This window comes from Bos javanicus, chromosome 18 (genome assembly GCF_032452875.1).
Source record: "Bos javanicus breed banteng chromosome 18, ARS-OSU_banteng_1.0, whole genome shotgun sequence".
In the NCBI taxonomy this organism is placed as follows: domain Eukaryota; kingdom Metazoa; phylum Chordata; class Mammalia; order Artiodactyla; family Bovidae; genus Bos; species Bos javanicus.
In genome coordinates, this window is record NC_083885.1 from 57,494,112 (window position 1) to 57,504,680 (window position 10,569).

The 10,569-nt window shown below is 41.5% G+C and overlaps 1 protein-coding gene across 1 annotated transcript; it reads left to right on the forward strand.

The window, feature by feature from the left end:
• The first annotated feature begins 609 nt into the window (after positions 1–609).
• On the forward strand, positions 610–9,974 carry LOC133229455 (zinc finger protein 383-like). Its single transcript, XM_061385823.1, is given in 6 exon segments — positions 610–717; positions 3,611–3,737; positions 4,761–4,856; positions 6,138–6,184; positions 8,408–9,519; positions 9,521–9,974. Coding segments are annotated over 6 exon segments (1,773 nt in total). The 3' UTR covers positions 9,804–9,974.
• The last annotated feature ends 595 nt before the right edge of the window (positions 9,975–10,569 follow it).

Genomic DNA, 10,569 nt, shown 5'->3' on the forward strand with positions numbered 1-10,569 from the left:
TTGTGAAAACCTGTGTCCCCAGGCTGCAGAGGGGGGTAAAAAAACTAAGGGAGATCTGTGGGAAGAATTCTGCAAGTAAAGCCTGGCAGGAACCCAAGACCCCCAGGTGATTCCCACCAAACACTCACCGCTCCCCTCCCCTCCCCTAAGGGCACAGACCATTGGACCACCACACCCAGCCTAGAAAGAGCCCCTCCCCAGGGAATCAGGTTGACCTTTGCTTCTGGAAGTTCCCGCCCTAAATCCTCCCTTCCTGTGGTCTCAGTTGTGAGGTTTCCCTCAGGGCTCCTGAATGGGGGTCTTCCTCTTGCATTTCTTCAAAACCCTCATAGGCTGGGTCAGGTAGCCCAGAAGTAGGGTCCATTGTCTCTCGGGAATTGTTCTGCGGCCTGCTCTCTGTAATGCAAAAAGGAAGGAGAGGAACTAGCTGGGAAGATCTGCAAATAGAGTGGAGCACCGGGATGTGATTAGCATATCAGGTGAGTCTTGATTACCCACTACAGCTCAGGAACACAGAAAGTCAGAAAAGAGCTCAGAAAAGGGTGAGAAAAACAAGAAAACTTTTTCTTCTTTTTCACTGCAGCAGTTGCAGGTTAAACGGCTATATGGATGCCTTTGAAGGTATTTTCTCAACATGCAGATGTGAGTTTGAGACGTAATATCCCCACAGAAGACACAGAGCAGGAGGAAGAAGAGGAGGAAATGGCAGCTTTTCAGGTAATTGTCGTGTCCCGGGTCTGGGGCTGTGTCTGCTTTTCCTCCTGAAATGCCTGAACTGAGAATCTGCAAACCTTTAGTTCTCTGCTTCTAATTTTTCTGCCTGGAGTGCTTGTTATCATCTTATTCCGCGCCCCCCCCCCCGCCTTTTTTTAATAGTGAAAACCAGCTCTTCAGGTTTCGTCTCCCTCGTGTTCCAGAGCCTTTTCTCCATTGTTTGTATCCTGGCTTTCTATAGAGCATGATGAATTCTCAACATGAAATAGTGACTTTCAATGTTGAATACATTCCCTTTGTGAGCGATCAACATGGGGAGGCACCGGTACCAGAGATTCCCATTGGGATGTGGTTCGGTGTTGGGATCTTAGGGAAGTCGGGGAAATGCCGTCATGAATTTTCATGTGGATGCAATTCAGCTCTCTAGAACAGGAGTAAGAAAATGCCCTTGTTAATAGAATGAACTCAGCATTCCAGAATTTTTCAGAAGTAGCAGAGACAATCCTCTATACCGATAAGAAAAATATACTAGTTAAATGGACTATTAAGCTACAGATCATGGGAGGTATATTAGGAGGTGGAATTTGCAGAAAACCGACATTTTTCATGATAGATTGAGATCATGGTTTTCCTAATATTGCCCAAATACCGGGCAGTGATAATGCATTTTTCCATGTACTCTTACCCCGTGACCTCTGATGTTCACTGGTTCAGGTGCTTCTGTGAGATTTCCACACTATGAAATTCATTTTTTGTGTGTCTTGATCAAGGCTCTTGGAAAGAAAAAGTGATGGATATGCCTATCACAGTTAAAGAGGAAATGCCGTATCTTCTTAGTTGCTCTTTGCTTTGAAAAATGAACACTGTCAGCTAAAACAGATGCACAATTTGAGACATGTGAATTAAGTTTTATTTGGGGCAAAATGAGGACAGCAGCCCAGGAGACAGCACCTCAGATAACTCAGAAACTGCTCCAAAGAGACAGTGGGGGAAGGTCAGTCTGTGATTTAGGTGAAGGGGGAGTTCAGTGCAATCAAGCACTTACTTTACAAAACGTTTTCTGCCAGTCGTGAGGAACTGAAGTCATCATTTAGTGGTTTAGTGCTTTTCTAGATATGAAGAGATACAAGGATTGGGATCATGAAAGCAGTTCCTGAAAATACCTAACTCTTTAGAGGTAGGTCTTTAGACCTGTCCCACCAGATTTTCCTGGAGCAGGGTGCCTCAGTCCACCCTGAACTCCCTCGAGGGGATTGAAGTCAACAGTTGCAGCACCATAGGGCTCATTCTCCCCAGAGGCAGATGGCGAACGCCCTTGTTGAGTCCCCAGCAATGCTCTTGGCAAGTGCCGATTTGTAGTTGACAACACTCATTTGTGTTTAGTAGAGATGCTGGGATTTGGGAGTGTGGATTTTCATCATTCAAGTCCAGGTCTGATCATTTCCAGTACACTCCACACTCACATCACAGATAAGTCTCATCACATTTCTGTATTTTCCAAAATGTTTACAAGAATCATATTAGTGCTAATCTATGTTCAACTGTGTTAAATTTTAAAATATAGTTCCATGCAAATGGTAGATTTTTCAGGAAATTAAAAAATTCACAACTAGAGCTGTCTATTTTTTTTATCATTGTGTATATCTGTACCCTAGTCTATTTTAAAAAATTAAAATAATATCATCCTCAAATATTTATGTACATTTTCAATCAGTTAAAAATTATCCTGATTTTATTGACATGACAATTTTTCTCTTACTAATTAATAAGTATATAGTCCCATTTTAGTGTATGTCTGTATGCATGAACATGTTAACATCATTGGATTGATTTTTTTCTTTTTCTTTTTTGAAGATTCCCTGAAGCAGGGAATAGCTACCCACTCTAGTATTCGTGCCTTGAGAATCCCATGGACAGAGAAGTCTGGCAGGCTACAGTCCCTGGGGTTGCAAAGAGTAGGACACGACTGAGCGACTAACAGTTTTCTTGTTTTTAGTATTATTTACAAATACAGAAATTTCTATAAACTTTCATTAGAGTTAGCTCTGTGCATTTGTCTGTTTTATTAAAGTCTAGAGTCATAAACTGAAGTAAATGTTGCTGCTGCTGCTGTTAAGTCACTCCAGTCGTGTCCAACTCTGTGCGACCCCATAGACGGCAGCCCACCAGGCTCCCCCATCACTTAAGCTGTCGTTTAAAGAATGTTTGTTAAATATCTGCCAAAAGATGCTACAGCGACATTATTGATTTTAAATTATTTCTGTTATACATTCAAGATTCTGAAAAACTGTCAGAAAGATATATAGTATATACCAGATTGTTAAAATGATTGTTGTCTCCGAGGTTACTATCCTATCAGACCTGTAAAATTTGTAAAGCACTTAAAGTTCAAAGTTAAATATGAATTCTTTCCTTACTATTCTACTTCGTTACTGTTCAGACATTGTCACTCATGGAGCAGAATTTTCAACATTACTAGTTCAAATAAGCTTGTTAAAAATGTGGCACACTGAGTCCACTCCAGAACACTTGGATCAGGAAGTGCTTTTAAAAAATATTTCCTGTTTCTTTTGATAGACCGTTTATCCTCTGTCAACTGAGTACAGCACTCAAAAATAAATATGCCAATGTTGATCTGATTATTGTATAATTTCTGTTCCAAATCAGAATAATTTCTGTAGTGGTTGATGGATCGTATCTCATCCTCTTTTCTTGGGGTTAAAAATGTGGTAGAAAATATTACTGTGTACAAATTATATTCTTGTGTAACACCAGCTGCTGCTGCTGTAACACCAGACATTCTCCTAAATCCAAACCATTTCTCTTGTTGGTTTCATCTTGGGTCACATTAGGAAGTCTTCCCATGGCCACAAGGCACCTGTCCTTTGTATTTCAGGGACGGCTGACATTCCAGGATGTGGCCATAGACTTCACTCAAGAGGAGTGGGAATGCCTGGACCTCAGTCAGCGGGAATTGTACAGGGACGTGATGTTAGAGAACTACAGGAACCTGGCCTCCTTGGGTGAGGATAACTGCCTTCCAGAATCCCTTATCTACCCACATGGTTTTGGTTCCTGCATTTGTAGAATGTCTCCTAGAATGTTCTGCTTCTTATAATAGTTTCAGATCCTTGCTTTCTATGGAAAAAAATGGATTATTTATGAGTTGAGAAAGAAGACTTCATGATGATTGATTATGATTCTAACTTTTCCTTGATGTAATCTGTCTCCTTCTTCTAGGTTAGTGGTAATTCTGTAGGTTCTGTGGTATAAAAGGGTGCCATTCTCCTGTATAAATCAGATTTCTACTCTTACTTACTTTGGCCTTAGTAGTACTTGACTAGAATCTCAAGATCTTTTCTTTATGTATTTGTTAGTTATAAAAGTGCTTTCGATAAAGTATTTGGGGATATAATTTTCTAGGCTATATTAACATTCAACCATGCCTTCTCTAGAATGTTAATAATGTAATGAGCAAGATTAGAGTCATGATTAGAGTCGTGTTCGACTCTTTGCGACCCCATGGAATAGTCTATGGAATTTTCCAGGCCAGAATACTGGGATGGGTAGCCATTCCCTTCTCCAGAGGATCTTCCCAACCCAGGCATCAAACACAGGTCTCCCACATTGCAGGTTGCTTCTTTACCAGCTGAGCCACCAGGGCATGTTAATACAGCCTAGGAAATGCTGTCCCCAAATACTTTATTTCTAGGCTGTATTGACATTCTACCACGCCTTCTCTGGGCTTCCCAGATGGCACTAGTGGTAAAGAACCCGCCTGCCAATGCAGGAGACGTAAAAGAAGTGGGTTCGATTCCTGGGTTGGGAAGAACTCCTGGAGGAGGACATGGCAACCCACTCCGGTATTTTTGTCTGGAGAATCCCATGGACAGAGGAGCCTGGCAGGCTACAGTCCATAGGGTGGCAAAGAGTCAGACATGACTGGAGCGACTTAGCACATGTGCCTTCTCTTCTCACTTGAATACATATTAGATTGGAAACTGATGAATCTCTAGCAAAACAAATACTCCTTTTCCTGATAGCAGGTCTTGTGGTCTCTAAGCTGGACCTGGTCACCTTTCTGGAGCAAATGAAGAATCCCTGGGATGTAAGGAGACTGGAGCCACCAGCCATATACACAGGTAGGTGTGAATGGATGGAGCCGATGACTCAACGACAGGTCCCAGGATCAGTGAGGTATTCATCTTTTGTCATGTGGTTTGGGAAGATCTGCTTCAGTGGAAATGATTTTAGAGAAGTCTGGGTTTCTTTCTGTTGCTGTCATAGGCAGATATCACCTGCCCCATTCTGTCTCTTAAATCATTCCTGAATTCATGTCCAGTGATTACTTTTCTCAATCGCAGTGAGAACTGAAATGCTCTTGGCCTGTGACAACCTGAATGAATCTGTTACTATTCCATTTCTTGGGGGTCCTAGGAAAATGGCACTTTTCTGAAAAACTCTAAGACGCTCCTATTAAAGTTTGTTTCTACCTCTAGGTGGCAGTATGTAAGTGGAATTGTAGACATACTGCCAAAGTTCTAGGAATACTGGGGACAGAGGGTTTTTGTTTTGTTTTTTTTTCTGACTTATAATTTCTAAAACACTGGAAGCTACAAATATGATCTTATAAATTTTAAATTCAAGTAATTTCTTCACTGTATAAACCAAAACCTCCCTAAAGAGAAAGAATGCATATCTCAGGATTACTTCAAAGTTTCTGTTTTCTTCATATGAACTCATATGAAATAGTAAGTGTATTTGCCCCAATTCCTCAATGCTAAAAGACTTAAATATATTCAATTAACTCAAAGAATTTTTAAATAAATTGGCAAAAGAGCTTAAAACATTTTCCACCATATTTTTAATGGTTTCAAACTATTACAATTTTTAGATAATATACTGTTTTTAAAATGTTCTTATTGGAGTCTAACAGGTTTACAATGTTGTACAGCAAAGAGAATCCATTTTACGTATAGATATCTACTCTTTTTTAGATTTCCTTCCCAATTAGATCTCCACAGAGCATTGATAGCATTCCCTGTGTTCCCACCATATTTTTAAAGTCTCATTTCTTAATTTCTCAAGAACAACTACTTTATTTAATTAATCTTGTTATCAGCTTCCCCAGACTTTGTCCTATATGTCCTCGCTTTCTGATTAGACCTATGTCAGTATGGTTTATGATTTTTAGATGGAAACATCTACTAGAACATGCTAAAGTAAGAAGTGGGCTAAAGAATTAGAGGGCACCTAGGGGCATCTGCATTCAAGATGACGTAAGTCAAAAAGTAATCATTAGACCACCTATCTCTTCTTCATTTAGTGGTTCTTGTAGCTTTTTGTCTTGCTCCTTCCTGTACACCATACTTCTTTGTCCTCTCATTTTGTCACATTTTCTGGGTTTGTGGTCTGTTCTGCAGGCTGCCGGATCCTGGCTCCTCTTGCTCTGTTGTCTTCCCCCTGGCGGGTGAGGTTGGTCCACAGGCTTGGACCATTAACCCCTTGATCTGGGCTTTGATTGCTGTTATTGTGACCCGAGCCTCCCCTGGATATTGAGGGGAGCTTCCCCTTGGCTCTGTGGCTGTCACTGCCCTGTCTGTGGTGGGATCTGCTCCCTGGTTGGTGGAGTCGAGCCCCCAGATCTGTTTCTTCGCTGTGATTCTGATCTGTGGTCAAGGCAGCTAAGATTGGAGCACACCCACTGGGAGAGAAGCCACCAAGGATTGCTTCTCTGGGGATGTTCACCTTGGGGTGTGCTCACGTGCTGTGAGTCTCCTGTGACCCCATGTTGGCACTGCTCTTGGCTCCCCCTCAACCATGGGCATGCTGGCACATTGCTCTGGTGTCTCTCAGATGTTGTTTTCACTGGAACACCAGCATAGATCCAGTGAACTCAGGTCCCAGAATTGCACTCATGGAGCTGGACCCACTGTGGTGCTATGGGGGCAGCTCAGACTCTGGCCTGGCCCCACCCCCTAGTAGACATCCCCACAAAGTCTACAGCTGCTAAAGCTGCACTCCCGTGACTGGGGGAGCCCTGGTTGTCCATTCAGATGCTCTGTAGGGGCTGAGTTGACAAAGCCAATTGCAGGTATAAAAGCATGGTTTGTGTAACCGTGAGGAGAGACTTCAGTTTTTCTTCCTTTAACCCTGGGGCTCAGCTGAGCTTTCAGCTCCTTCTGTGTGTGTGGCCCACCCACAGGTGTCTGCTCCAGAGGCTGCCCCAGAGCACAGGAGTCTGCTGATGGTGGAGGAGGTGCATGGGGGGAGGCTGTGGCTGGAGCTCAATAGAGCCCACTGGGCTGGTGGCCCTTCCTAGTGCTGGGGGAGGAGGGGCCAGCACAGGGGAGAGGGGCTGCAATGGTGGGTCTTCCCTTTGGGCATCACTCAACAATGGCGCTCTGTGCTATGGTGGTTCAGGCTTCCTCCACAAGCATTCCTGTTTATAGAACTCCTCCCTCTGTCCCATCCCCTCAGGATGTTTCCTCACCGCCCACAGCAGTCCTCTGCCTGGGTCTGCTCTCCAGACCCCACATTCCAGCACCCAGCCCTTGTCTGCACTGGTGGACACCCTCTCAGACTGGGTGGGCAGGGCTGGGGTCAGTACCCTGTGTACAGGTCTCACTCTGTCCTGCTGCCACAGACTGTTGCCATGTTCTCTTCCCACAGAGAAGGCTTGCCTTCTGTCCCAACTGAGCTCGCACCAGCCCCAGTAGATAAGAATAGTAGATAAGAAAACTTTATTTGGTATCTTTCAGCTGTGTCTTCTCACAACACCCGTGGTTTGATGTCCAAGAATCCAAGGTTAGAAAATTTAATCCAAAAAGCAAACCTAGGAATATATGAAAGAGCTCACCTTGGAAACGAACATTTAATGAAAGACCAGGAATATACGGGGATATGTGAAAGATCTAGAAGATGTTTATATGGACATAAAGAAACTGAGATAGTTTCACGCAATGCGGACATTACTGCCAAAAGAAATGAGCAATGTGAGTCAAATTGTGGAAAACACCCGTTTCCATTATCAACATCTGCAGAGAAGTGTATCTCTTCAAGCAAAGGCTTAAATCATTTTTTGAAACGTACACGTTCTCTGAAGGGAAATGTGGAAAATCTGGAAAGTCATCCAGTCTCTACTGCAAATACTCATTCAAACCACTCTGAACACGGGCTTCGATTACACATACATTCAAGCATGTCTGAAAACCAGAAATTTAAAAATGATGGGGAAAACTCACAATATAATCAGTTTGAGGGATCTGTGAGCAAGGGGTCATTATTCTTCCACCAACAGACAGTTTCTCTCTGTTCCAAAATGTGTCATGTTGATAATAATGGAAGAGAGTTAATCCCACCATCATTGTTCAATACACATCATGATACGGTTAATACGGAACAACTTCTCACGTGTAATAACATGAGTCAGGCCTTAAGTAAGAGCTCTACCCCCAATAATTACAAGCATATTTACGATGGAGTGAGAAACCACTCATGCAATGAAACTGGGTATAAAACTGAACAAGACTCTAACCCTATGAAACATCAGGGACCTCAATCTTCAGACAGAGATTCTAAAAATAGTACATGTAGGAATATCTTGTATCAAATATCAGGTCTTCCACTAAATGTGAGTACACATACTGGAGAGAAGACTTATAATTGTGAATATGGTGATGTTTCTAATCAGTCTTCAAATCTCACTCAACAGCAGAGTATTCAGAATCCGCAGAAAAGTTACAAGTGTAAGAAATGTGAGAAAGCCTTTACTAACTCATCCAGTCTAAGTAGACAAAGGAAAATTCATTCAGGATGGAAACCTTTCAAATGTACAGAGTGTGGCAACACCTCTAATCAGAATTCAAAGCTTAGTCAAGATCGGCAAATCCACACTGGCAAGAAACCTTACGAATGTAAGGAATGTGGAAAAGCATTTGTGTCTTGCTCACATCTTAGTCGACATCAGCGAATTCACACTGGGGAGAAGCCTTATAAATGTACAAAGTGTGGCAAAGCCTTTAATCAGAACTCAAATCTTACTCAACATCAGCGAATCCATACAGAGCAGAAACCTTACAAAGGTAAGGAAGGTGGCAAAGCCACTTTTAGGTGTTCACATTTCAGTCTGCATCAGCGAGTTCATGCAGGGGAGAAACCAAACACATGTAAAGAATGTGGCAAAGTGTTTCCTTGTAGCTTATGTCTTACTCAACATCAGATAACTCATATGCAGCAGAAATCATACAAATGTACAAAGTGTGGCAAAGCCTTTAATCAGAAGTCAAATCTTACTCAACACCAGAGAATTCATACTGGAGAGAAGCCTTATAAATGTAAGGATTGTGGCAAAGCATTTAACCAGTGCTCAGGTCTTTCTTACCATCAGAGAATTCATACTGGAGAGAAGCCTTATAAATGTAAGGATTGTGGCAAAGCATTTAGACAACGCTCATATCTTACTAAACATCAAGTAATCCATACTGGAGAGAAATCTTATAAATGTAAAGAATGCGGAAAAGCCTTCAGTCACTACTCAACTCTTGCTAAACATCAACGAATTCATACTGGAGAGAAGCCTTATAAATGTAAGGATTGTGGCAAAGAATTTAACCAGTGCTCAGGTCTTACTTACCATCAGAGAATTCATACTGGAGAGAAACCTTATAAATGTACAGAATGCGGGAAATCCTTTAGTCAGAACTCAACTCTTACTCAACACCAGCGAATTCATACTGGGGAGAGGCCTTATAAATGTAAAGATTGTGGCAAAGACTTTAGCAAGCACTCAGGTCTTACTTACCATCAGAGAATTCATACTGGAGAGAAACCTTATAAATGTACAGAATGCGGAAAAGCCTTCTGTCACCACTCAAGTCTTATTCAACACCAGAGAATTCATACTGGAGAGAAACCTTACAAATATAAAGAATGTGGAAAAGCCTTTATCAAGCACTCACATCTTACTCAACATCAGAGAATTCATATTGGAGGAAAAACCTTATGAATGTAAGGAGAGTGGCAACGGCTTTAATCAGAGCTCTCACCATATTAGACATCAGACAGCATGTACTGGAGAGAAACCCTAGTAATAAAGTAAGTGATGGAAGAGGTTTGTCCTAAACATACACTTGAGAAAATACAAGACCATTTAGTTAAGAAAGATAAGGAATGGCATGAAAAAATGTAGAAAAGTATTTAATGAAAATTAAATTACATAAATACCAGAAATTGCACACTAGAAAAAGTGAAAGTCTCTTCAGTCGTGTCCAACTTTTTGCAACCCCATGGACTGTGCATGGAGTTCTCCAGGCCAGAATACTGGAGTGGGAAGCGGATCTTTACCAACTGAGCGATTAGGGAAGTCTGCACAATAGAAAGCATTTCATCAATCCTGTTTTTTGAAGTTCCTCTTCAGGAGAAGTATTGTAGGCAATAATCCATAGTTAAAACAGATAGAAAACTGAAATGTTATTTTGGATCACAAGGAAGGGTTGGTATTTATAAATGTACAATTATTAGCAATATATCTTTGTTTATATTGACACGGTTTGTGATTATTTGAAAACCAAAATAAATGCTTTTCAACTCTCAAATTACTCCATGCTGCTATGCTTCATTTCTAGTGTGTATGCAAAGTTATGGTTTTGATGGTTGCTACCTCAAAGATAAGACAAGGCCTTCTATCCTAGTGAGAAATCATTTATATTTATTCTCCATTAGAAGATTAAGGACACACTAACGTAACATGTACATCTAAATGGAGGTGTTAGTCATTCATGTCAAATATCCCTATAGGTCACCATGAGGTAAGTGTTCAGGGAGTAATTCCACATATTAAAGTACGATGTACAT